Source organism: Taudactylus pleione, unplaced genomic scaffold (assembly GCF_031769625.1).
Source record: "Taudactylus pleione unplaced genomic scaffold, aTauple2 ptg000047l, whole genome shotgun sequence".
Lineage (NCBI taxonomy): Eukaryota > Metazoa > Chordata > Amphibia > Anura > Myobatrachidae > Taudactylus > Taudactylus pleione.
The window spans coordinates 4,403,604-4,431,464 of NW_028284449.1; the positions used below are offsets into that span (position 1 = coordinate 4,403,604).

The 27,861-nt window shown below is 48.0% G+C and overlaps 1 protein-coding gene across 1 annotated transcript in view; it reads right to left on the bottom strand.

Annotated features, from left to right (window-relative positions):
- Positions 1 to 16,441: 16,441 nt before the first annotated feature.
- The window catches only part of CTR9 (CTR9 component of Paf1/RNA polymerase II complex), a 49,495-nt gene continuing 38,075 nt past the window's right edge, over positions 16,442 to 27,861 (bottom strand). Inside the window, exons 21-25 of the mRNA XM_088460526.1 lie at positions 23,108 to 23,254; positions 22,847 to 23,010; positions 22,366 to 22,441; positions 17,711 to 17,826; positions 16,442 to 16,867 (exon numbers count right to left, since the gene is read on the bottom strand). Of these exons, the coding sequence (XP_088316652.1) occupies positions 16,462 to 16,867; positions 17,711 to 17,826; positions 22,366 to 22,441; positions 22,847 to 23,010; positions 23,108 to 23,254 (909 nt within the window). The 3' untranslated portion in view covers positions 16,442 to 16,461. The remainder of the gene's footprint in view (positions 16,868 to 17,710; positions 17,827 to 22,365; positions 22,442 to 22,846; positions 23,011 to 23,107; positions 23,255 to 27,861) is intronic.

Here is a 27,861-nt window from a genome sequence, read left to right on the forward strand (position 1 = left end):
AGTTTCCCATTTTTTACAATGTGCCTCAGGAAAAGGGTAATTAGAAGCCAACTGCTTCTGAGGTAGGAATCTCTTACTGGGCGCCTGCCAAGCCACCGCCATATGATCCGTCAACTGATCAGGCAGGGGAAACACAGCAGAAGCCACCTTAGTTTTTTTAAAACTAGGATACTGCGACTTAGGAGCTGGTGCCTCATCCTCTATTAGGAGAATGGCTTGCACCGCCCTAACCAATGCTCGCACATTAATGGACGACTTGGTATCCACCTCCTGGACCAATGTGTCTGAGTCAGCGTCATCAGGAACCTCCCCATCATCTGAGGACCCCTCTGAGTCCGATACATGAGCCGCCCGCGGCATTAGTGTGCGTTTTGACGCCCTAGAAGGCATGTCAGTCTGCAACATTGACTGAAAAGCCGAAGACGCGGCCACCAAATTTTGTACGGAGTTGGAGAGCACATACACACAGGGTGGAGGAGCCGCCACAGGGGCCTGGAAGGGCACCACAGACTGCTGAGTCACAGGGGAAGCCTGTATATACATAGGCAACCCCGCATAAGGATCAACAGACTGAGACCCGGGGGGGCTGCGCAATACTTGCGGGACACCCGGGGAATGGGGGACGGCCGGCTGGGGCAACACCCTAGCAGGAACCGCAGTCGGGACCGACAGACGGTCCGCAATAGACACCAGCACCTGAGAAAACATCGCCCATGGTGGTTCCTGCGTTGTAGGAGGTTTTGATGGGCCAGGAACCACCTGGCACCGTCTACACAGGCCATCCTGAGACAAATCCTCCCTGTCCACTCCTGCAGAACAGCGTCCGCAGGAGACCAACACCGGAGCCACGGAGTGCTCAATCTCCTCGTCCGACATGACAAAATATATTATATAAATAAATATATCTGGCAACAGAGCCGAATCAAGCGCACTCACCAGTGTGCTGAACAACAACCCACAATATGGTAGTGTAGCACACAACTGTATGTGACGGACCTCACAAATACGTGATTTATATAGGTGAGGTCTGTAGAAACGCCCCTCCCCCACACACCTGTAGGGCTTGTAGGAGAAGTAAAGGGATAGGTATAGGCTGACAGTAAGTAGAAATTAGCACAGACAGGCAGCACTAGCAAAAGTCACATACCATGCAGGAAGATATACTCACTGCACCTTTCCACTACAATCAACCTCCTAGATTCAGTGTCTGGGAGGGCTATAGCGCTCCTGATCGGGGGAGAGGTACACAGGGGGACCGGTTCGCGTGCTCCCTGAGAGATCTGCGCTACCACATAGAAAATGGCCCCCAGAGACCTCAGAGGAGGAGTGGCCGAGTAACTGCAGCTCAGCGATGCCAGACTATGTGCTGAAAGGCTCGCTGAGCTGAGGGGAGGAGCCGCTAAACAGGGAAGGCTTCCTCCCCTGGCTTGCTATTAACCCCAGGGCTGCCGGCTTCCCACTTGCCATTGAAATCCCTGGTGGTCTAGTGGTCTCAAGGGGTATTCCTCTGCAGAGGGGGAGCCCGCTGCCACCGCTAGCAGCCCCCGGTTTGTCCCCTAGAACCGGGGGCAAAGGACTGCATTTCTGGCAAGATCCGCAAGCCGCCGCTAATCGGCGACTCGCAGCTTACCTTGTCCCCGGCGTCTCCGGCAGCAGTCCAGGGAGGTCCCCAGAGTCCGGCTAGTACGGACTCTGGCCTCCCGCCACGATCCCCAGTGCGATACTGGCGTCGTGGCGCCAGCAGGGAATAAGAGCGGCAGCGTGGGCGTCTGTATATACAGCCCTTCGCTGCCACTAAAGAGCCATTAAAAAAATAAAAACCCTAACAGCCCCCCTGCACAGGGTGAACCGACTCCGGCTGGGCACCAACTCAAACTGAGGTGCCTGTGGCTCGGGGTATAGGGGAGTATGGACCCAAGTTCATCCTGGGAGCAGCTAAAGAAATAACTGCGTGGTGCTCGTGGATTCAGATCCAGCTATACCCCAATGTCAACCCTGTGGACCCCCTATGGACCCTAAAGTAGAAAGGAGTAGGTATAGGAGAGTAAGGTATGACAGCAAGGTATGAGAGGAAGGTAGGTATGGGAGTAAGGTATGGGAGTAATAGGAGTAGGTATAGGAGAATAAGGTATGAGAGTAAGGTAGGTATGGGAGTAAGGTATGGGAGTAATAGGAGTAGGTATGGGAGTAATAGGTGTAGGTATAGGAGAGTAAGGTATGACAGTAAGGTATGAGAGTAGGTAGGTATGGGAGTAAGGTATGAGAGTAGGTAGGTATGAGAAGGTATGGGAGTAAGGTATGCGAGTAGGTAGGTATGAGAAGGTATGGGAGTAAGGTAGGTATGCAAGTAAGTAGGTATAAAAGTAAGGTAGGTATGCGAGTAGGTAGGTATGAGAGTAAGGTAGGTATGAGAGTAGGTAGGTATGAGAGTAAGGTAGGTATGAGAGTAGGTAGGTATGAGAGTAAGGTAGGTATGAGAGTAGGTATGAGAGTAGGTAGGTATGGGAGTAGGTATGAGAGTAGGTAGGTATGAGAGTAGGTAGCTATGAGAGTAGGTAGGTATGAGTAGGTATGAGAGTAGGTAGGTATAGGAGTAGGTATGGGAGTAGGTAGGTATGAGAGTAAGGTAGGTATGAGAGTAGGTAGGTACGAGAGTAAGGTAGGTATGAGAGTAATTTAGGTATGAGAGTAGGTAGGTATGAGAGTAAGGTAGGTATGAGAGTAAGGTAGGTATGAGAGTAGGTAGTGTCGAAGCTGAATAATTGGCTGAGACAAGTTCAGTTTAAAATGTAATTGCAGCGACGCCATCTTGTGAATGGCTGCAGGACGCCAGCTTGAAAATGAGATCGCAAGACGCCATTTTGCGAATGGCTGCCTAAGCGCCATTTTAGGTAAACTCACATTTTAGTACATGTGGCGATAATACTAATAGCACCATGCATTTTTCATCATTTCCCATACGCACATTAATACATACAATAGCGCTGTTAACTTGTCACATATTAGCGAATGCATAGGACTTTGTATGAAACCGCTGTTTTATTAGCTTTATGCACACGCATCTGCCCCAAGTTAACTAGCGTCCCATATCAAACCCTGGATACCCACACATTACGTATTCACACATAAGGTTCAATAAGCTTTAAAGTGTATGATTTAAGTAGGTTCAGTTAGTTTAAATGCTGAGAAATAAAGATATTTGATAACTAAGGTATTATACATGCTAATCCAGTCGTGTTTGGTCTTGTACTGATGCGTACTCTTTTCACAGTATTCCGGTGTTATCGGTGGGGAGATCGCATCATGCATTCCCGAGTTATGGATCGCAGAGCCTACAAGCAACAAAAGGTATATTTTAGAAACAACTGTTGCTGCCGGAGGCGTGAAGAGGAAGACCCCCAGCTGTTAGAGGCAGGGAGAGTCTGTTTGAACCAGCCTGTTAAATGTGCTGTAACAGATGCTTCACCCCTGAGAACCAATGATATCAGCAACAGACTTCCCTATTGTCCTGTATATTCTGGGGGGGTATAAATATGAGTGCACGAATGCTGATTTTCAGTCTTCGTGCTGAATGACGAGGGGTATCTTGCTGAAGCCTATCTCTGGGTCCGGAAGCACCTGCGTATGTATACTGTACTTGGGTCTGTATAATTTCCTTTTGCGCCTAAATTGTGTCTTGATCAATTGCGTGTAACTGTCTGAACTTTTACCTGAATATCACTTGTGCTTTGGAACCACAGATTCCACGTCAAAGGGGTATATTCAATTGGCCGCGAGGTTTTGCGAGGAAAAACCTCGCGCCCCTCACGGCCAATTTCGAAATCCTGTGGGTATGCGCGCTCCCGATACCTGCGGGATTCAATTAAAAAAACAGTGGGCGCGGTGTTTTCATCACTGAAAACCACGCGCCGCGTAAATTAAAAAAAAAAAAAAGTCACTTGCCTGTCCGGGTCTCCGCGGCTCCCGGCGGCCTCCCCTCTCTCTTCTTACTGGAGAGGGGGCTGCTGGGAGTCCCGGGGGCTGATGGGAGGAGCAAGGGCTGCTGGGAGATGTAGTTCTCCCAGCGCCCATTCGGGGGGGGGCACACACACACCACAGTCACTCATACCCACTTACATACAGCACACACACTGACATACTCACCGCTGCTGCAGAAGAGCCGGCTCCCGACGCTGGATGCAGAAGATGAGAAGACAGCGCTTCGGAAGGTGAGTAATTAAGGACTAATTAAGCTAATTGGATACTTCCAATTGCTTAATTAGTCCTTTGGGGAGGGGGTGTTTGTCAGAGCAAGTACACGTGATTCTTCCTAAGAACATTGATTTCTGGAAAAATCACGCTTGCTCAGGAGGTGCGCAAAAAAAAACCTCCCGGCGCGTGTTTTTTATAAAAAAAACACGCACCTAATAGCGAAAAACCTGCACCTGCAGGAAATATATCGCAGGTGCGGATTTTTGGCTTTTCTCGCGGCCAATTGAATATACCCCATAGTCTTTATTTATGGTATGACTGCATACGCAAATTAGGGTCATCCTTAGAAAGTATAGGCAGGACATTAGAAGGTATAGGAAGGTGTGTATAGAGGTTCTGATCCAGTATCGTTAGTTGGGGGCTCGTAGTGAAGTCACTTACCTGCTCACACGGCACATACGGTCAGCGATATTTCAGCAAAGGGTGGAGTGGCCACATGCAGGGTTTGCCTGCAACCGCTTTGTGCTGAAAGATCACTATCCGTTTCCGTGTGAATCAAGGAAGCTGACTAGAATCCAGGGACAAGAGAGGAAAAAGTTTGTTTTCCTCTGTTGATAGAACCTTACGTTTAAAGGGGTGTCGCAGTACTGAGTACGCGGCTAAGTCGCAGATTTGCGCATAGCCAAGACGCACTTTTGCGTACGCAGTTAAAAAGCCATTATACGGTTGTGGGGTAGTCGCATTATTGTGTATGCGACTGGTCGCACAATAGCGTATACGTACTTCCGGTTGTGCTGCCACGTGTTTGAACAAAGCCATTGAGGTTTTCATTTTTTTCTATTACCAATATCTGGGTTAACGTGTATTTTTCTGCGCAGGAAAAGTGTAACAGTGAATATTTGTTGAACAAAGTTAAGGGTATCGTATGATCCTTAATGGCTAGGTGCAAGGATTAGTCTAGCCGCTCGGTAAGCAGCTTTACCGTTCTATACACAGTAGCAGGTGTACATGTTGTCTTTGTTGTAGAGAGGTGCGTGAGAGTAGCCGACATATAAACTCTCATAGGTGTGGAAGTCGCCTTACTAAATCTTATCCGGGTGTGGAAGTTGCCTTTTTCAAATCTTATCCAGGTGTGGAAGTTGCCTTACTAAATCTTATCCAGGTGTGGGGGCGCCGCCGACTTAAATCGTCCACAGGTAAGTGAAAGTGTTTTGATTGTCTTTCACCGGTTTAAATCTTTATTGAAAAGTGTAGGAGTTGTCTCAGAATGGGAGCCACGCAAACAGTATAAATGTTAGGCAATGATGTGCTGCTAATGGAGGCGCCGATCAGATCGGCCCGTCGTATCATGCATACTAAGTACGGTACTTATGCAATAAGGTACTGTGATTTATGGTTTAATATGACGAGAAAGAGTGTTAGACCGTTTCCCAGAATTGGTAGTTTTGATAAAAATGTGTTAGATAATGTCTGGGATCACATCAGTTTGATGCGCTCCCGAGAGAAAAAGGTTAAATATTTTGAATGTTTAAAACTGTGGCAGCATGAAGGGGATGCGTGGCTTAATGTGCAAATGACGCAAACTAGCGTCACGAGCACATTGTCAGAAAATACATCCGCGACGCTAAATTGCAATACGGGCGAGCCGCAAAATGGCGCGCACGTGCGACAAGGTAGCATCGTGGAGAGTATTGCCAGCAGTTCACACTCACCTCCCCCACCTTATGTGGATGGAGGTGCAAGTACAGTAACCAAAAATACCCATAAAAATGTAACAAGCAACTTGTACCCTCAACTATAAAGAAAATGTTTATGATGTGGATGATGAGCCTATTGTAATGTCTGCCATTTCCCATGCTGTGCAAATGATAGATGCTGCATCACCACAATCACGAGTGGTGCCGCCATCTCCATCGGTAACAGCAAGGGAAGTGTTAATGCCCTCTGCACCCGTATAGGAAGTTGTTCATACTATACGTAGCAGCAGTAGGTTAAACCCCCAGCCAGGTAACCAGGTCAAAGGTAGCAGCGCTAAAGGTCTGCATCCCATTCGGACAATAACTGTTCCAAATGGAAATGCAGATGCGAGCGGTGTAGTGCCCACAAGGAAAGTAGTAATGCATTGTCCTTGGACAAGAGCAGAACTAAATTCCATCATAAATGATTTCCCCGATCCCAAAAAGGAATTAGCCAAATGTCAAAGATTTTTGAGAAATTTGGGTAGTTCACATGAGACCACTAATAAAGATTGGCGTGTGGTGTTAAGGGCCTGTCTGCCACGCAATACCGACATGACAAAATTTATCACGGATTGTGTATTGGATGGTGACGTTCCCTTAACAGACCAAGTAAACCAAGGTAACTCAATTGGGTATATATTTTCCAGTAGTAGTTAACTGGAACAAAATTTTCACCATTAAACAAAAAGAGAGTGAGACTGCAGAAGATTACTGCGATCGGGCTCTGCAGGTTATCACCCAGTGCACTGGGATAGAAGATATCAAAGATAACACTCACCACAAGGGAATGATAGTTACGCTACTTGTGGACGGTCTGAAAGAGAGTTTAAAAACTCGGGTTCAGACTCACAGCCTGGCTGGCGGAGACTTACAATAGATACCCTCATAGAAACCGCTATTGAACATGATAAAAACATCTCCAAAAAGAGAGAAGCCCAGAGCGAAAAACTAATGGCTGTCAGTATACAAGCTCTGGAGGGAATGATGGTAACACCACAGCCAATAGACACACTTGCACTTGCGCACACACACTCACTTCTGAACAAGTATGTGCTCTCACTAACCCCACTCAACAAACACAACTCTATCCCGCTAACCCGATACAACCACAGGTCCCAGGCTATCCACCAACCTCTTATCCCCCACAATACTCTTACCCTCCCTATCCTTACCCATATCCGCCACCTTTGCCCCCTGCGCAAACCTCACAACACCACGTCTTCACCCGAAACACGAACATGTTTTAACTGTAAACAAACAGGACACTTAAGTAGAAACTGTACAGTAAAAGGAGTAGGGATCTCACATCAGGGAAGACTTAGATATCCCCATAAGGGATATGCACAGAGGCCAGCAAATGTTCAGCAGGCACCAGCTCCAATTGTAGCCATAAATGCTTTATTGGAGAATGGTAGCCAACGCTAGGGGTCAGGTCATAGTCTACAGATGGTCAGGTTAACGGGAAGTACTAGGGAAGAACCGGTCATGATGGTTGATGTAGCTGGTACTGAATATCCTTTTCTTGTAGACACAGGGGCGACCAGGTCGGTGATAAAATCTCCCATTAATTTGCAGGTGACCAACGAGACAGTACCAACAATGGGTGTAACAGGTATAGTGGAACATTATCCTTTAGCAAAGTCCAAAGAGGTTACTATTGGGCCATTGCATACCAGGCATTCTTTTCTCCTGGCTGCTGCGGCTCCTACTAACCTACTGGGCAGAGACTTGATATGTAAAATGGGATGTGTTATATATTGCACCCCTGATGGTGTATTTTTAGATATCCCAGAGAGAATGGTATACGAGGTGCGGGATATGTGACACTCCTCAAAGGATAATGTATCACTCTACCGTTTTAAATGAAACTCCATCACAAATAGATGAAATGTCCCTAATTCCAGATTCCCTTTGGACTAAAGATGGACAGGACACTGAATTAATGGCAAACGTAAGCCCAGTAATGGTAAATTTAAAAAGCGGAAGGCAAGCTCCAAAAATTCCCCAGTACCCACTAAAGCAGGAGGTAGAATTAGGGGTTTTTCCAATAATTGAGCAATTATTGCAACAGGGAATTTTAGTTCGTACAGCTAGTGTAGCCAACAGTCCCATCTTTCCAGTGAAGAAGAGTGGTGGGAAGGGTTATAGGCTGGTACAAGACCTTAGAGGTGTTAATAAGGTAGTAGAGAGCCAATTCCCCATAGTGCCGAATCCAGCTGTCATTTTGATGCAAATCCCACCAAATGCAACCCATTTCACTGTCATTGCCCTCTGTTCTGCTTTCTTCTCTGTGCCTCTCCATCCTGACTGTCAGTATCTATTCACATTTAAATATAGAGGTTTACAATACACATGGACACGATTACCCCAAGGTTTCATAGACAGCCCCAGTATCTTCTCCCAGGCATTGCACGACTGTTTACAATCTTTTCAACCTACCAATGGATCTGTTCTAATTCAATATGTGGACGATTTATTGCTATGTTCTAACTCGTTTATGTCATGTTTGAATGATACTAAACTTTTGTTACTTCATCTCTCACAAACAGGACACAAGGTGGCTAAGGAAAAACTACAGCCGTGCCAATCCAGAGTAAAATATTTGGGACACTGCCTAACCCAGGGGTTACGACACCTTACAACAGATAGAATCCAGGCCATACAAAACATGACACTGCCGCAGAATCAACAGCAAATTCGTACCTTCTTGGGAATGTGTGGATACTGTAGAATGTGGATACCAGGTTTTTCTATTTTGGCCTTACCTTTACAGGAATTAGTCTCTTCCTCAAAGCCCGATCGTGTCATATACACAGAGGAATTAGAACAGGCTTTCCTTAATCTTAAGGATAGTCTGACAAGAGCTCCTGCATTGGGAATACCTGATTATGAAAAACCTTTTGATTAGTATTGTACGGAAGCCGATGGTTGTGCTGCAGGTGTCCTTACACAAAAACATGGTGATGCCAGTAGGCCCGTAGCATACTACAGTGCCCAATTGGACACGGTAGCAAGATCACTCCCCACCTGTTTGAGAAGTGTAGCAGCTACCGCTTTATTGGTGAGTAAAAGTGCGGACGTAGTATTGGGCCATGATATGATTGTCTACACTCCCCATGCTGTATCTGCTCTGTTGAACTCAGCTCAAACCAGACAAGTCTCCTCGGCTAGGTTCACTAAATGGGAACTAGCTTTAATCGCTCCTGCAAATATTACAGTTAAATGTTGCAGTACGCTGAATCCAGCAACATACCTACCATATGTACAACATGATGTACAAAGGGTGGAAGGAGAGGAGTTGCTGGCGGGAGGTGAGTTCGGCAGACATAATGACACGCACGATTGTATGACATATCTGAATCAGACCTTTACTGCTAGACCTGACATACATGACACACCTTTAGAGAATGTGGATGTAACTTTTTATACAGATGGGAGTTGTCATAGACAAACAGACACGTGAATTATGTACAGGTTATGCTGTTGTAAATGACACAGACACCATAGAAGCTAAAAGTCTCGGTCCTCCTCACTCAGCCCAGGTGGCAGAGTTAGTAGCACTGACTAGAGCATGTGAACTGGCAGCAGGCAAATCTGCTAACATTTACATTGACTTGAGGTACGCGTTCGGGGTGGTGCATGATTTTGGGGCTCTATGGTGTCTACTTTATGACAGCAGCAGGCACACCAGTTGCACATTCCCGACACATAAAACATCTTTAGAAGCAATCCAACTGCCCAAAGCAGTGGCAGTAATTAAATGCAAAGCCCACACATGTGAGGATGACCCGGTGTCACTGGGCAACAACAGAGCTGACGAAGCTGCAAAATGGGCAGCAGGGTTAAAAATGTTTTCTCCAACTGAAACAATGTCATTTCAAACTATTGATATGCTGAAATTAATTGAGATGCAAAATTTGTGTTCAATTCAGGAAAAATCCATTTGGAAGTCCAAGGGGTGTGGGCAATAGTCTTCTGGGCTCTGGAGGGATGGACATGGTAAGCCAGTAGCCCCCAAGGCATATTACCCCAGCCTGGCTGAGGCAGCACACGGTCTGACTCATCTAGGTAAACAGGGTATGTGCAAGTTGGTGAGGGCATACTGGTGCGCACCAGGTTTTTCTTCACAAGCAGAGAAGATAGCAATGTTCTCTCTGACCTGCTTGAGAAAGAACATAGGGAAAGCGATCCCTACCGAACCGTCCCACATTCCACCGACTGATGGACCTTTCCAGGTGATAGAAATTGATTTCATCCAATTACCACCCTGCAGGAACCTTAAGTATGTATTAGTGTGCACAGACGTATTTTCTAACTGGGTTGAGGCCTACCCAGCGGCCACTAATACTGCTGCGTTTACTGCTAAGAAAATAGTTCAGGAATTTGTATGCAGGTACGGTATCCCTAAAATCATCGAGAGTGACAGGGGTTCTCATTTCAAAGGGGATGTTTTTCTAAATATGTGTAAGCTGATGGGTATTAATAGCCGACTTCACACCCCCTACCGACCGCAAGCCAGTGCCAAGGTAGAGAGGATGAACGGGACTATTAAAAATAAGCTAAGTAAAATCATGGCAGAGACTGGACTAGGATGGCCAGAAGCGTTACCTTTGGTCCTACATAGCATAAGGACCACTCCTAGACCTCCTCTGAATCTGTCCCCATTTGAAATATTGTTCGGTAGACAACCTCAGTTGATTATAAGTCCACAGGAAGATCTAAAGGGTAACAACGAGGTAACTGTGAAGTATCTTATATCAATGAGTAAGCAGTTAAAGCAACAGCAGCAGAAACTGAAATTGTTGTCTAATGATATGCCTGAAACAAACTGTCATGATGTTGAACCAGGAGAATATGTAATGATCAGAAATTTCTTGCGTTCAGGTTGTTTGACTGACCGGTGGGAAGGTCCGTACCAGGTGCTGCTGACGAGTACTACATCTTTGAAGGTGGCCGAGAGAGATACCTGGGTCCATTCCACTCACTGCAAAAAGGTCAATCAACCGGTAGAGAAACAAGTCGGAGACAAAGCTGATAGCGTGGATCTGTCGCTCGCGAGCTTGTTCCGGGAGGATTGAAAAGGTCGTAGTAAGATACCTGAACTGAGAGAAATTTGCAGGTCTTGTTGTGATAATGGACGGGCCTGCTTTGTTCATTTTCATATTCTCTTTTAGTGTTCACCATCCTGGTCAGTCCGGGGATATCCAGTGTCTGATGGGGGACCGATTGAGGAAACGGGAGCTGATGGCAGTGCTGATGGAGTGGAATCAGGAGGAGTGCAATGCCAATCAGGGGAGTGCCTTTCCAATCTTAGTACTGTTATTGCTAAAAGAGCTGTCATTCCGGATACTCGGGGAAGGTGTGGAGGGTTATCGCCTGAAGATTCCTGTATTTGTGAGCTTTGTGGGTCCGTAGTTGATGAGAACTGTATCCAACGGTGCCAACCTAAATATAATCCGTACTGGGGTGGGTATCCTCTAGAGGATTATCATAGCATGGTAGGCAAAGTGTTAAATCAAACAGATTGTTGGGTGTGTTCACATGTGCCCCAGGGACAACATAACGTAGGGTTGGTGACATTTCCGCTGAATATCACGGAGATTTTAGAATTACAAAAAGGGAAAACATTGGATGGAAAATTCCTCTCATCCAAACCACCTCATTTCAAATTCTATCAATTCCAAGTAGATAGATCACTTTTGTGTCTAAACATAACCAACCCCAATAAACCCGGGAGTTGGGAAGTGATGGGGAATAATCAGACAATGACCTTCTCACAAAGAGCTGATAATGAGTCCATAAACCATGATCTGCTGCGCTCCATTAAGTCTGGTGGGAAACATTTTAGGTATCGGTATACATTGAGTTCCACCAAAGAAATTATTGGTAAGGTGCCAAATGGTTATTGTGCTAAAATAATACAGCCAGAAACTTGCATGTACCAGATGGAAGAACCAGAAATAGGATTGTTTGCAAGGGAAATGTGCTTAATGATAATGATGCATACCATTCCTTATGTTCTCGCTATTAATGTATATTTCATCTGTGGAAGAAAAGCGTATAAATGGCTCTCCCCGAGTTCCGAAGGTTTGTGTTACCTGGGAAGAGTAGTCCCAGAAGTTATGACCCTCACACATGTTGAAATGCTGGGTATACATAAAAACACACGTCACCATATCTTCACACACAATATGAACACAGAGGCAAAAGAAATATGATACCTGGTGATATACATAAAGCCACTCAGTTAATCAGTGAGACAACTGGCTTTCAAGTTCTGGTCGCACTGGACCACACTAGGATAGCTCGGGGTACATTAAATTTTAGATATATCCAGGAACTTGCTAAATTAATAGATATCATCACCGAGATGTACGATGACACATTTAGGTATACAGGGAAAGAATTGCAAACGTACAAGAAAGAATTAGTGCAACACAGGCTAGTGTTAAATTATGTAACTGCTGTTACTGGAGGGTACTGCGTAACATTGGCCACCCAATTTGGAGTAAAATGTTGCACCTATGTCACCAACGATACCAGCGACCCTGAGGTGGTGATAGACCGGAAGATGGATGAAATTCTGCAGCTAAAGTGGGAGTTTCGCAAGAACCATAATGCTTCAGTGGCTGAAGTAGGGGAAAAGATAGAAGGATGGGTTTCAAGGCTGAACCCAGTGAAATGGTTCTCAGGTCTAGGGGAATGGGTCCAGGAAGTGATCGCCAGCATAGGCAAATTCTTAATCCTTATACTGATTGTCATCATAATAAATGGCATATGCGTCTGGTGTGTTCCTATTGTGTTGAAGTATGGAAAATGTAAAAACAGAGTGAAACGAAAGAATGAAACTATGATGGTGGTTAGTAATGACAATATGTATACTGAGGTAAATATAGAACTGTATTACAACCCTGAACTAGGAAATACAATCGTTTATGTATTATATTTAGACATGCATAGAATTTATTATTGAAATGTTATTCATAGAACACTTCAGATGATGTAAAGTCTCAATTCCCCTTCAAGACTGCTTTTATAAGACTGGTGCATTCCCACACCTTTCATATGATCTTCCAAGATCCGCGGTGTGCGTATAATAGTAGTTTTATGTCCCCACCCAGAGACACATTATTGATGGATAAAGAACCACCTTGTGTCATACCATAACACCAAATAATATGTAAATGTAAGCCTAAATTAAATTCTAATAGATTGTGATAGCATGTTGTTTGTTATCAAAGGGTGGACTATCGAAGCTGAATAATTGGCGGAGACAAGTTCAGTTTAAAATGTAATCGCAGTGACGCCATCTTGCGAATGGCCGCAAGATGCCATCTTGAAAATGAGATCGCAAGACGTGCTGAAAGGCGCGCTGAGCTGAGGGGAGGAGCCGCTAAACAGGAAAGGCTTCCTCCCCTGGCTAGCTATTAGCCCCAGGGCTGCCAGCTTCCCACTTGCCATTGAAATCCCTGGTGGTCTAGTGGTCTCATGGGGTATTACTCCGCAGAGGGGGAAACCGCCGTCACCTCTAGCAGCCCCCGGTCTGTCCCCTAGAACCGGGGGCAAAGGACTGCATTTCTGGCAAGATCCGCGAGCTGCCGCTAATCGGCGTCTCCGGCAGCAGTCCAGGGAGGTCCCCAGAGTCCGGCTAGTACGGACTCTGGCCTCCCGCCGTGATCCCCAGTGCGATACTGGCGTCGTGGCGCCAGCATGGAATAAGAGCGGCAGCGTGGGCGTCTGTATAGACAGCCCTTCGCTGCCACTAAGGAGCCGTTAAAAAAATAAAAACCATAACAGCCACCCTGCACAGGGTGACCCGACTCCGGCTGGGCACCAACTCAAACTGAGTTGCCTGTGGCTCGGGGGCGGGGAATAGGTGAGGATGGACCCAAGTTCATCCTCTGAGCAGCTAAAAAAAATAACTGCGTGGTGCTCGTGGATCCAGATCCAGCTATACCCCAATTTCAACCCTGTGGACCCCCTATGGACCCTGAAGTAGAAAGGAGTAGGTATAGGAGAGTAAGGTATGAGAGCAAGGTATGAGAGCAAGGTAGGTATGGGAGTAATAGGAGTAGGTATAGGAGAGTAAGGCATGAGAGTAGGTAGGTATGGGAGTAAGGTATGCGAGTAGGTAGGTATGAGAAGGTATGAGAGTAAGGTAGGTATGAGAGTAATTTAGGTATGAGAGTAAGGTAGTGTCGAGTAATTGGCTGAGACAAGCTCAGTTTAAAATTTAATCGCAGCGACGCCATCTTGCGAATGGCCGCAAGATGCCATCTTGAAAATGAGATCGCAAGACGCCATTTTGTGAATGGCCGCCTAAGCGCCATTTTAGGTAAACTCACATTTTAGTACATGTGGCGATAATACTAATAGCACCATGCGATTGCATTTTTCATCATTTCCCATACGCACATTAATACATACAATAGCGCTGTTAACTAGTCGCATATTAGCGAATGCATAGGACTTTGTATGAAACCGCTGTTTTATTAGCTTTATGCGCACGCATCTGCCCCAAGCTAACTAGCGTCCCATATCAAACCCTGAATACCCACACATTACATATTCACACATAAGGTTCAATAAGCTTTAAAGTGTATGATTTAAGTAGGTTCAGTTAGTTTAAATGCTGAGAAATAAAGATATTTGATAACTAAGGTATTATACATGCTAAACAAGTCGTGTTTGGTCTTGTACTGATGCGTACTCTTTTCACAGTATTGCGGTGTTATCGGTGGGGAGATCGCATCATGCATTCCCGAGTTATGGATCGCAGAGCCTACAAGCAACTAAATGTATATTTTAGAAACAACTGTTAGGATGCTGCCGGAGGGTATAAATATGAGTGCACGAACGCTGATTTTCAGTCTTCGTGCTGAATGACGAGGGGTATCTTGCTGAAGCCTATCTCTGGGTCCGGAAGCACCTGCGTATGAATACTGTACTTGGGTCTGTATAATTTCCTTTTGCGCCTAAATTGTGTCTTGATCAATTGCGTGTAACTGTCTGAACTTTTACCTGCATATCACTTGTGCTTTGGAACCACAGATTCCACGTCTAAGTATTTATTTATGGTGTGACTGCGTACGCAAATTAGCGTCATCCTTAGAAGGTATAGGCAGGACATTAGAAGGTATAGGAAGGTGTGTATAGAGGTTCTGATCCAGTATCATTAGTAGGTATGAGAGTAAGGTAGGTTTGGGAGGTAGGTAGGTAGGGGAGGTAGGTAGGTATGAGAGTAAGGTAGGTATGAGAGTAAGGTAGGTATGAGAGTAAGGTAGGTATGAGAGTAAGGTAGGTATGAGAGTAAGGTAGGTATGAGAGTAAGGTAGGTATGAGAGTAAGGTAGGTATGAGAGTAAGGTAGGTATGAGAGTAAGGTAGGTATGAGAGTAAGGTAGGTATGAGAGTAAGGTAGGTATGAGAGTAAGGTAGGTATGAGAGTAAGGTAGGTATGAGAGTAAGGTAGGTATGAGAGTAAGGTAGGTATGAGAGTAAGGTAGGTATGAGAGTAAGGTAGGTATGAGAGTAAGGTAGGTATGAGAGTAGGGAGGTATGAGAGTAGGGAGGTATGGGAGTAGGTAGGTGACCCAAAGTAGTCAAAAGTTTTAGTTTTTTTTAATGACAAGTGAACATTTTATTGGTTGAAATCAGATTATTTCAGTATTTATAGTGTCACATTCCTGGCCAGTAACTAAGTAGAGAAGGAGCATCCTGAGCTTGTAGATGACGTCTCTACAGTCCATGTTCATATTGTAGTGTTTTTACCAAGCTTATAGCACCCTGACAGTCCAGGTTTAAAGGATAGCTATGCTTCAGCATAGATGATTAAACCAAAATGAGAGTCACCTGTGCTCAAACATGGACAGTCTTAAAACCAGGGGGCAGATGTATGAAGCTGTGGTAAGTGATAAAGTGCAGAGTGATAAATGACCAGCCAATCCGCTCCCACCTCTCATTTTTCTAACAGAGCCTGTGACATGACACTTGGGAGCTGATTGGTTGGTGGTTTATCACTCTGCACTTTATCACTTTCCAGAGCTTCATACATCTGCCCCCAGGACTGTTAGGGGGTTATGAGGACTGGGTTTGGCATACAGTGGTCTAATGTATTTTACTACTGTTCTCTTCAGGGTTCTTTTATGTGGAGGGCTGTGTGTGTCAGTGGTAAATAACAGTATGTGTGTGTGTGTGTATATATATACATATACACACACACAAGCTATATTAGGAGGACTGGCCCATTGTACATCTGTTATAGCAAATTACTGAGACAGAAATGTCAGACAGTAGCGCAATGTGTAGCCTCTATCACATCTATTGCTGGGCTGGGGAGGCTAAAGGCAGACAATGGGGTCTATGTACTAAGCTGTGTCAGGAGCCGATTGGCTGGTACCTTATCATCGTTGGCTTTATCTCCTAATACAGCTTAGTAAATAGACCCCTATGTCACCTGCAGGAAACAGTTCTAGGAACCAAGAGAATAAAAAAGAATATTTACACTAAATACACGGTGTGAGATGTCGCATTTAATCAGAGTCATCGGACACACGCTCTGACTTGTCGTTGGGAGACATTTCCTGCTCAGAGTCATTCCCGGAGCCCCTGGCAGAACCCTCATTGCCAGATCCTCTGTTGGATTCAGGACTGCGTGACGCAGCTCGGGACACATTGTCTGACCCCTCGGAAACGCTTCTTCTTGACTGGACAGATCCATTATCAGATCCAGAATCAGATCTTTGCCTCTTCCTTCCCCTAACCCAGTTGTTCTCATCAGATTCGTCCCCGGACTGCGGTGACCTCTGCGGTGACCTCTGCGGGCTGCCATCACCACTTCCAGATTGGTTTGCTCCATCAGAGTCGCTATCAGACACCATGCGCTTTTTGGCTGGTCTGGCATCCCCATCAGAGTCACTGTTGCTGTTCCTGGCCGTACTACATATAAGAAAATAATGTTATTACATAGATTCATTGAACTGAATAAAATGTTTGTTATCCAATATCTATATGTAAAACAGAGCGCCACTGTAGATACCTGTATATTAGATATGATCTAATTAGGAAATGGTATTTAAAGCAGATATTTATTCGGGGGAAGTCAATTGGACACAATAACTGCTAAAGACGAAACGCGTTGGATTTTACTTACTTACTGTACATGTGACACCTATTCTCCTTCATAAAATATGATCATGTATATACACTACACCATCACTGCCGATATTCTTCTATTGCTATGCTGGCCACACACACAGCGATATTTTACCAGATGTGGACGATTTCGACACATTGGAATGAGAGATTGTGTAAAATATGGCCAAATCCGGAGTAAATCGTGAGTCCCCATACACGATCGCAATGCGCGTCCCCGCTGGCCGCACATCGCATCTTCAGATCTGCCGTGCAATAGGGGGCAGATCTGACAATCTAGGAGGCGATGCACTGTGACAGTCTGACTGCAGGAGAGATCGTATAAAGATTGGACACGAGATCGCGTGCAGATCGCCATGTGTGTGGCCAGCTTTAGAGCGTGACGAGACCCTGATGAGTCTGGGGGAGCTCCGTTACCCATGTGTGCATCAGGTACGCACTTCTATTACTCACAGTTGCTGCATTCACACAATTTTGCACTAGGAGGCGGCCAATGTGAATGTTGACAAAATAAACTACCCCCCCCTCTATACCCCAAGGATAGCGAAGTAATTCAAAATGGATGAAATGCGTCCTGTGCCTGAGCTACAGAGGAACGGAGCAATGGAATAAAGAACATTTTCCTACCCTTCATCAGCAATCTTGAGTTTATCTTCATCTGAAGAGTCGTCGCTGGAGGAGATTGTGGCTTTTGATTTGATTTTCCCTCGCATTGAAGCCGGAGTTCGCTCCACTTTAGCCGGCTAAGAATAAACAGAAGATGACGAAGTTGTTACAGCATCTAATGCAATTGCGCAGCTGACAAAGCGACTGCTTGTACTAGCCCTGTACAGAAGTCGCCACTCGCTGGGCCCAAAGCCGCTCTTCTGTGGAGATAGATGTAGCGCCCTGACTAACACTCTCCGCAGACCCAGGTTACCCAATAAGCTGAGGGGGGTGAACCGAAGGACCATGCTCAGTCATCACTTACACACGGAGGGGCTCACGCAGACTAGATAGTAAAAGGGACGAAACGACACATTTCTTCCACAATTAGAACCTGAGCCCGTCAGCACCGGCAGCACATGGGCCTAATCTCAGTGCGTCACATACGCTTACATCCTATAGGCACCAATGTGCAGCAAAGCATTTCTTAGTTGGTATCATTTCAGCTGGTGAAACTAATAAAGCAGAAATCTTACTTACGTTAATACAAAAAATAAAAGATGCTCTGAGAAGCAAATTCTATGCTCGGGCAGCAAAGCACCAATTACTGTCAGGGGAGTGTTCACAGCCAGCCAATCACAAGCGCTACTTGTGCCGGCGACCGTCACCTGTTATGTGCGCCTGCCCCTAATTACCAGCAAATAATTTGGCTTTCACAGGAACACATCTGTCTGAATGTTTTGACATTTGCCTTACACTAAGATCACCCACGTTAGAACGAGCTAAATGACAAATCTGCGACAGCGCACGCACCCAGTAACGGAAGCCAACTGGCACAGAGCCTAGCCCGAGGGACGTGGCTATTTATATATCCCATAAGGTTCCCCGAGTTGGCATTACGCCCTGTGGGTGAACATGACGGCCAGGTCTGCGCCCACTCCAGGCTGCTCACTTTGCTTTTACAGATTCAAAATGTCACCTCAAATTACAGAGCCCCTTACAGCAGAGAAAGACGGGACACTGCGCACACCTAGCTGCTGGGCTGCCCCCTATAGACGCATGCGTGCAGCAGTGCGACCCAAAGCCGGGAGGGCTGGGAGGTCTGGGACCTGCTCCTGTCTGACATGGCAGCTCTCAGTGATTACAACAGACAAAACACTGCAGGAAATATATGAATAATGACACTATGTCTTCCCCTGTGTAAGAGCTCATAACTCCCTACATGACCCCCTCCAGGAGGGACACAGTGCTCCGGTCCTGGACTTCCCTGGTAATGTATGATTGGTGGAGGCTCCTGTACAGTCCAACATTCACATAGGGGAGTCCCGGCCAGTGATGATTGGCAGGGTGTGAAATGACAGTTGGGGTGACTCCTCCCCTATTTGAATTTTGAACTGTGCTGCACCCCCGCCTCTTACCAGGGAAGTCCAGGACCAGAGCACTGTGTCCCTCCTGGAGAGGGTCATGTTGGGAGGTATGGTAAGAGCCATCACTGTGTTCTGTGTCTGTCAGATGCAGGCAGCTTCCGTGTGACGGGGAACATCCCACCATATTATGGAGGACATGCAAACTCTGACAGGAATTAGCTCCTCCTCAGGCTTAGCACTACAGATGGCCAACGATGGTGGAGATCCGACTGTTCTCCATCATCGATGACTGAGAAGCATCGTGTTTTTTTCACTCAAGGCTTGGGGCACTAACCTTAGCCCCTCCCCTGATTCACTGCTAAGCCCCACCAGGGATGACCAGAGTTATCCTCCCCCTCCTCAGCACTGTAACTACGCTACCACCTCTGACAGGAATTAGGCTCCTCCCCCTCCTCAGCACTGTAACTACGCTACCACCTCTGACAGGAATTAGGCTCCTCCCCCTCAGCACTGTAACTACGCTACCACCTCTGACAGGAATTAGGCTCCTCCCCCTCCTCAGCACTGTAACTACGCTACCACCTCTGACAGGAATTAGGCTCCTCCCCCTCCTCAGCACTGTAACTACGCTACCACCTCTGACAGGAATTAGGCTCCTCCCCCTCCTCAGCACTGTAACTACGCTACCACCTCTGACAGGAATTAGGCTCCTCCCCCTCCTCAGGCCCAGCACTGTGACTACACTACAACCTCTGACAGGAATTAGGCTCCTCCTCCTCAGGCCCAGCACGGTGACTACACTACAATCTCTGACAGGAATTAGGCTCCTCCCCCCTCCTCAGGCCCAGCACGGTGACTACACTACAATCTCTGACAGGAATTAGGCTCCTCCCCCCTCCTCAGGCCCAGCACTAACTACGCTACCACCTCTGACAGGAATTAGGCTCCTCCCCCTCCTCAGGCCCAGCACTGTGACTACATTACAACCTCTGACAGGAATTAGGCTCCTCCCCCTCCTCAGGCCCAGCACTGTGACTACACTACAACCTGACAGGAATTAGGCTCCTCCTCAGGCCCAGCACTGTGACTACACTACAACCTCTGACAGGAATTAGGCTCCTCCTCCTCCTCAGGCCCAGCACTGTGACTACACTACAACCTCTGACAGGAATTAGGCTCCTCCTCCTCCTCAGGCCCAGCACTGTGACTACACTACAACCTCTGACAGGAATTAGGCTCCTCCTCCTCCTCAGGCCCAGCACTGTGACTACACTACAATCTCTGACAGGAATTAGGCTCCTCCCCCTCCTCAGGCCCAGCACTGTGACTACACTACAATCTCTGACAGGAATTAGGCTCCTCCTCAGGCCCAGCACTGTGACTACATTACAAAGTGATAGGAATTAGGCTCCTCCCCCCTCCTCAGGCCCAGCACTGTGACTACACTACAACCTCTGACAGGAATTAGGCTCCTCCCCCCTCCTCAGGCCCAGCACTGTGACTACACTACAACCTCTGACAGGAATTAGGCTCCTCCCCCTCCTCAGGCCCAGCACTGTGACTACACTACAATCTCTGACAGGAATTAGGCTCCTCCCCCCTCCTCAGGCCCAGCACTAACTACGCTACCACTTCTGACAGGAATTAGGCTCCTCCCCCTCCTCAGGCCCAGCACTGTAACTACGCTACCACCTCTGACAGGAATTAGGCTCCTCCCCCTCAGGCCCAGCACTGTGACTACACTACAACCTCTGACAGGAATTAGGCTCCTCCCCCTCCTCAGGCCCAGCACTGTGACTACACTACAACCTGACAGGAATTAGGCTCCTCCCCCTCCTCAGGCCCAGCACTGTGACTACATTACAAAGTGATAGGAATTAGGCTCCTCCCCCCTCCTCAGGCCCAGCACTGTGACTACACTACAACCTCTGACAGGAATTAGGCTCCTCCCCCTCCTCAGGCCCAGCACTGTGACTACACTACAATCTCTGACAGGAATTAGGCTCCTCCCCCCTCCTCAGGCCCAGCACTGTAACTACACTACAACCTCTGACAGGAATTAGGCTCCTCCCCCTCCTCAGGCCCAGCACTGACTACACTACAACCTGACAGGAATTAGGCTCCTCCCCCTCCTCAGGCCCAGCACTGTGACTACATTACAAAGTGATAGGAATTAGGCTCCTCCCCCCTCCTCAGGCCCAGCACTGTGACTACACTACAACCTCTGACAGGAATTAGGCTCCTCCCCCTCCTCAGGCCCAGCACTGTGACTACATTACAAAGTGATAGGAATTAGGCTCCTCCCCCCTCCTCAGGCCCAGCACTGTGACTACACTACAACCTCTGACAGGAATTAGGCTCCTCCCCCTCCTCAGGCCCAGCACTGTGACTACACTACAACCTCTGACAGGAATTAGGCTCCTCCCCCTCCTCAGGCCCAGCACTGACTACATTACAATCTGACAGGAATTAGGCTCCTCCCCCTCAGGCCCAGCACTGTGACTACACTACAACCTCTGACAGGAATTAGGCTCCTCCCCCTCCTCAGACCCAGCACTGTGACTACATTACAACCTCTGACAGGAATTAGGCTCCTCCCCCTCCTCAGGCCCAGCACTGTGACTACACTACAACCTGACAGGAATTAGGCTCCTCCTCAGGCCCAGCACTGTGACTACATTACAAAGTGATAGGAATTAGGCTCCTCCCCCCTCCTCAGGCCCAGCACTGTGACTACACTACAACCTCTGACAGGAATTAGGCTCCTCCTCCTCCTCAGGCCCAGCACTGTGACTACACTACAATCTCTGACAGGAATTAGGCTCCTCCCCCTCCTCAGGCCCAGCACTGTGACTACACTACAATCTCTGACAGGAATTAGGCTCCTCCTCCTCCTCAGGCCCAGCACTGTGACTACACTACAACCTCTGACAGGAATTAGGCTCCTCCTCCTCAGGCCCAGCACTGTGACTACACTACAACCTCTGACAGGAATTAGGCTCCTCCCCCTCCTCAGGCCCAGCACTGACTACACTACAACCTCTGACATTGTGACAATGCTTTATCCATGCTAGAACTGAAAATACTTCAGGACATCACTTGGGATGAGATGTATCAAACATTCTGTAGAGGACAAGTGTAGGTGGTGACATCTCCTCCTTAGAGAGAGAGAGTTTGGCACGGTCTTAGCTATGAGTCTATAGTTTGGGTACCGCTCTCTATACATTAACACCCTAAACAAATGAAAGGAGTATAGACAAATGTAAATACCCTTTTCATTGGTCTCTTTTTAGGTTGCGGACGTTGCTCATCGTCATCATCTGATCCATCGCCAGTCTTTTGTGATCTAACAGAAAACAGCAGAAGAGAGTTAACCACAGACATTCCCCTGGTCCGCGTACCCCAATACACCCCGGAGTGTTACCCACAGACATTCCCCTGGTCCGCGTACCCCAATACACCCCGGAGTGTTACCCACAGACATTCCCCTGGTCCGCGTACCCCAATACACCCCGGTGTGTTACCCACAGACGTTCCACTGGTCCGCGTACCCCAATACACCCCAGAGTGTTACCCACAGACGTTCCCCTGGTCCGCGTACCCCAATACACCCCAGAGTGTTACCCACAGACGTTCCCCTGGTACACGTACCCCAAAACACCCCGGAGTGTTACCCACAGACGTTCCCCTGGCCCGTGTACTGCTGAACATGGCCCAGATACAGTACTAGATCTCGGGGGGGGTTTGTTACCTCCTCCTCCTCTTTTTCTTTTTCTTCTCCCCATCGTTGCCTTCTCCTCCCTCTTGTTCTCCGCTGCTGCTCCCAGCTTTTCTTTTTTTCTTCTTCTTGGGAGCCAGATCCTCATCAGAGTCATCGTTCACAAACTCCTCAAACTCCCCACTTTTCTTTGATCTCTGCAGGAATAAGAAGACGACATCTAGTTACTCCGAGACTTGGGACAAGTAATGAGTCCCGGTGATGCCGCCCGTCAGACATGGGGTCAGCACCTACCCGGCCACCACCACCCGCTCGCTTCTTCTCTTTGGTGACCTCCTTCTCCCCAGTAAACTGAAGGATGTTCTTGGTTTTCTCCACATACTGAGCTCTCTGCTCCAAGAGCTTCTTCTGCTCTTCCATTTCTTTCAGCCGTTTCTCTGCCTGAAAGGAAGATGGAGACGTTACTCTACACAATGACCGCCTATGGTCCATTTACTCTGCAGCTTCATGTACGTTCTTGGAGCCAAGACCCCTTCTGTGCTTCACATTGTTTAGGTTAAAGAATCGTATCGCGTACAAATGGGATGATTTTCTCCCCAAATGAAAACCGTCCTGTGTCCCCGGCAGGGGTGTGATCAGGGTTGTTAACACTGAGCACAACATGGAATGAAATAAATAACGATTTTGTTCAGTGCCGGGCTCCCTCCCTCATCCCCGAACATTATCGTCAGGTTGGACAGGAGGTTCGTGCGATGACCGAAAACTACAAACCGGAGCGCGCATTTGTGATTTTTGTTCTTTGTTATACCTCAGATACTGAACGATTTTTTTGAACGATTTAACGATGACGTCGTTAACAACAAATCGTTCAATGTGTACGCACCTTAATAAACTAACATTGGATTTGAAAGTTCAAAACGCTATTATCTTCTAATCTGGTTAACGAATGACAGAGAAGTGACAATGCAGTATTTAGTTTTGTGGTACATGTACTCTCAGTTGTTAACAAGGGCACATTATGTGCGTGTGTGTGTGTGTATATACAGTCAGGTGCATAAATATTCGGACATTGACAAAATTTTCATATTTTGGCCTCTATTCACCACCACAATGGCTTTGAAATGAAACAAACAAGATGTGATTTACCTGCAGACTTTCAGATTTAATTTGAGGGTAATTACATCCAAATCAGGTGAACGATGTAGGAATTACAACAGTTTCTATATCTGCCTCCCACTTTTTAAGGGGCCAAAAGTAATGGGACTATCAGCTCAAAAGCTATTTCATGGACAGGTGTGGGCTATTCCCTCGTTATTTCATTATCAATTAAGCAGGTAAAAGGTCTGGAGATGATTCTAGGTGTGACATTTGCATTTGGAATCAGTTGCTGTCGACTCTCAATATGAGATCCAAAGAGCTGTCACTATCAGTGAAGCAAGCCATCATTAGGCTGAAACATCAAAGCAAACCCATCAGAGAGATAGCAAAAAACAAGAGATATGGTAAGAACTTACCTTTGTTATCTCTGTTTCTACGAAGTCCATAGGGTCCACAGGGTGACCTTGGGGTATAGCTGGATCCTGGATCCTCGGGCACCACGGAGTTAAAGCTTTTAGCTGCTCCCAGGATGCACTTGGGTCCAACCTCCCCTATACCCCGCCCCCGAGCCACAGGCACCTCAGTTGGTAAGCAGCCCAGGCCGGAGGAGGAGACGAAACAGAGAGAAGGAAGACTGGAACACACAAGAACCATACTCACAGAAATGGGAGACGGAAAACCGGTGACCAGTCACAGAGCCCATATGAAGCCAGGTGCGTCAGGGCGGGTGCCCTGTGGACCCTATGGACTTCGTAGAAACAGAGATAACAAAGGTAAGTTCTTACCATATCTCTTGTTTTCTACTTCAGGGTCCATAGGGGTCCACAGGGTGACCTTGGGGATGTCCCAAAGCAGTCCAACTAAGGGCGGGGACGCTCCTGTGCTGATAGGAGAATCCGGCGCCCAAAGGATGCATCCTGAGAGGCAAAGGTGTCAAACGCATAGAACCTCAAAAAGGTCTGAATGGAAGACCAGGTGGCCGCCTTACAGAGCTGAACAGCAGAGGCGCCACGGCTAGCAGCCCAAGAAGGGCCCACGGACCGAGTGGAATGAGCCTTAACAGAGGCTGGAACAGGTAAACCCTCCTGCATATAAGCCTCAATAATAACAGAAAGAAGCCAACGGGCTAGAGTCTGTTTGTTGGCAGGCCAACCCCTCTTGTGAAAACCAAAGAGGATAAACAAAGAATCCGACTTCCTCACAGAACTAGTCCGGTCCACATAAACCTGGAGTGCCCGGACAACGTCTAATGAAGTCTCCCCAGCCGAAAGATCAGGTGACTGAAAGGCTGGTACAACAATTTCCTGATTAATGTGGAACCTGGAAACCACCTTAGGCAGGAAATCAGGACGAGTGCGAAGCACCGCTCTGTCCTGATGAAAAATCAGAAAAGGGGGACGACAAGAAAGCACCCCCAAATCTGAAACCCTTCTGGCAGAAGCTATTGCCAAGAGGAAAACAGTTTTAAAAGTTAGCCACTTGAGCTCCACTGACTCCAAGGGCTCAAAAGGAGGACCCTGTAAGACCCGAAGAACCACCGCCAAATCCCACGGGGCCACAGGTGGCACAAAGGGAGGCAGGATTCTCTAAACACCCTGGAAAAAGGTGTGTACGTCCGGCATAGCAGCGATCCTGTGCTGGAACCACACCGACAGAGCAGACACGTGTACCTTCAGTGAAGAAAGACGTAATCCTAAGTCCAAACCCAACTGAAGGAAAGCCAGAATACGCGAAACCCGGAACACCTGGGGATCATAGTTTCTGGCCTTGCACCACTGAAAGTAAGTGTGCCACACTCTGTGATAGATCCTCGCGGAAGCAGGCTTGTGCGCCCTCAGCATGGTGGTAATAACGGAGCTAGAAAAGCCCCGAGACCTCAGGACGGCTGTCTCAAGAGCCACGCCGTCAAAGATAGTCGACCCAGATCCGGGTGAAGACAGGGCCCCTGAGACAACAGGTCCCGCCGTGAGGTAGGAGGTACGGAGCGTCGATGGACAGGCTCCGCAGATCGGAGTACCACGGCCTTCTGGGCCACGCTGGGGCCACCAGGATCAGTGTGCCTCCGTCCTGTTTGAACTTGCGCAGGACCCGAGGCAGCAGAGATATCGGAGGGAACAAGTAAGCCAGTTGAAACAGCCATTTCACCGACAGCGCGTCTATCAGACTTGCGCCTGCGTCCCTTGTCCTTGACCCGTACACAGGCAGCTTGTGATTGTGACGGGACGCCATCAGGTCCAGCTCTGGCAGCCCCCACTTGTCCACGAGTAGTTGGAATACCTCTGGATGAAGCGACCATTCCCCGGGATGCACATCGTAACGGCTGAGGAAGTCTGCCTCCCAATTGAGGACTCCTGGGATGAAAACTGCCGAGAGAGCTGGAAGATAGCGCTCCGCCCAAGCCAGGACGCGGGACACCTCCGACATCGCAGCTCGACTGAGAGTCCCTCCCTGGTGATTGATGTACGCCACCGTGGTGGCGTTGTCTGACTGCACCTGAACGGCCCTTCCGTGAAGAGCGGTGCCGGACGACTGCAGGGCTCTGTATACTGCCCGCAGTTCCAGGATGTTGATGGGAAGAATCGCTTCCTCCGCCGACCAACGACCCTGAAGTGACAAGGAGCCTGTCACCGCCCCCCAACCCCGGAGACTGGCATCTGTCGTGAGCAGAACCCATTCTGGGATCCAAAAGGGGCACCCCTCCAGGAGATGAGCTGTCTGCAGCCACCAGGCTAGGGACAGACGCACCTCCGAGGACAACACCAGCATCTGAGAGCGGATCCTGTGTGGCAATCCGTTCCATTCCGAAAGAATCAGCCCCTGCAGGGGCCTGGAATGGAACTGGGCAAACTCCACCATTTCGAATGCCGACACCATGGACCCCAAAACTCTCATCGTTGAGTGCACCGACACTCTGCCACTGCTCAGACAGCCGTGAATCCGCAGCTGTAAGGAGGAGACCTTCTCTGGAGTCAGAAAAATCCGTTGCTGACGAGAGTTCAGCAGGGCCCCCAAATGAACCATCCGTTGTGATGGGATGAGGGAGGATTTCTTCCACTTGGATCAACCAGCCGTGCGCCTGTAGACAAGCGACCGTCAGGTGGAGATGCTGGATCAGTACCTCCGGGGAGCTTGCCAGCAAGAGGAGGTCGTCTAGATACGGTAGCAACCGCATCCCCTGGCTCCGAAGCTGAGCCGCCATGACCGCCATCACCTTGGTAAATACCCTTGGTGCCGTGGAGAGACCAAAGGGTAGAGCCCTGAATTTGTAGTGGTTGTGGAGAATAGCAAACCGCAGAAACCGTTGGTGCGATGTTGCTATAGGCACATGGAGGTAGGCGTCCTGGATATCCAGGGAGACCATATAATCCCCCGATTCCATCGCCAGTATGATGGAACGCAAAGTTTCCATCCTGAATTTGGGAACCCTGAGAAACCTGTTCAGGGACTTCAAATTGAGGATGGGGCGATGAGAGCCATTGGGTTTCTGCACCAGAAACAGCGTAGAGTAATACCCCATCCCACGTTGAGACTGTGGTACGGGTATAATGACCCCCGCCGTCAGCAAGGCCTCTATGGCTTCCTGAACCTGCAAGGCCTTGGTTTTGTCCTGAGAAGGACTTGTGCAAAAAAACTGGCAAGGCGGCCTGTGCCGAAAAGACAGGGCGTACCCCTGGGAGACCACTTCTCGCACCCAGGCATCCGTGGTGGTATTGTGCCAGCACTGGGCGAATTGAAGAAGTCGGCCTCCCACTCTGGGGTCCCCCAGAGGGAGGCCCGTCCCATCACGCAGAAGGCTTATCTTCTGGCTTGGAAGTAGGGCGCCTAGCACTCCAGGCTTGCTTCTTTGGCTTTGAGGCGGTCTTTGGTGCGGACTGCCTCGGGAAGGACTGACCCTTTGCCTTGCCCTGAACCCGAAAGGAACGAAACGCCGAGCTCCGGACCTTAGCAGG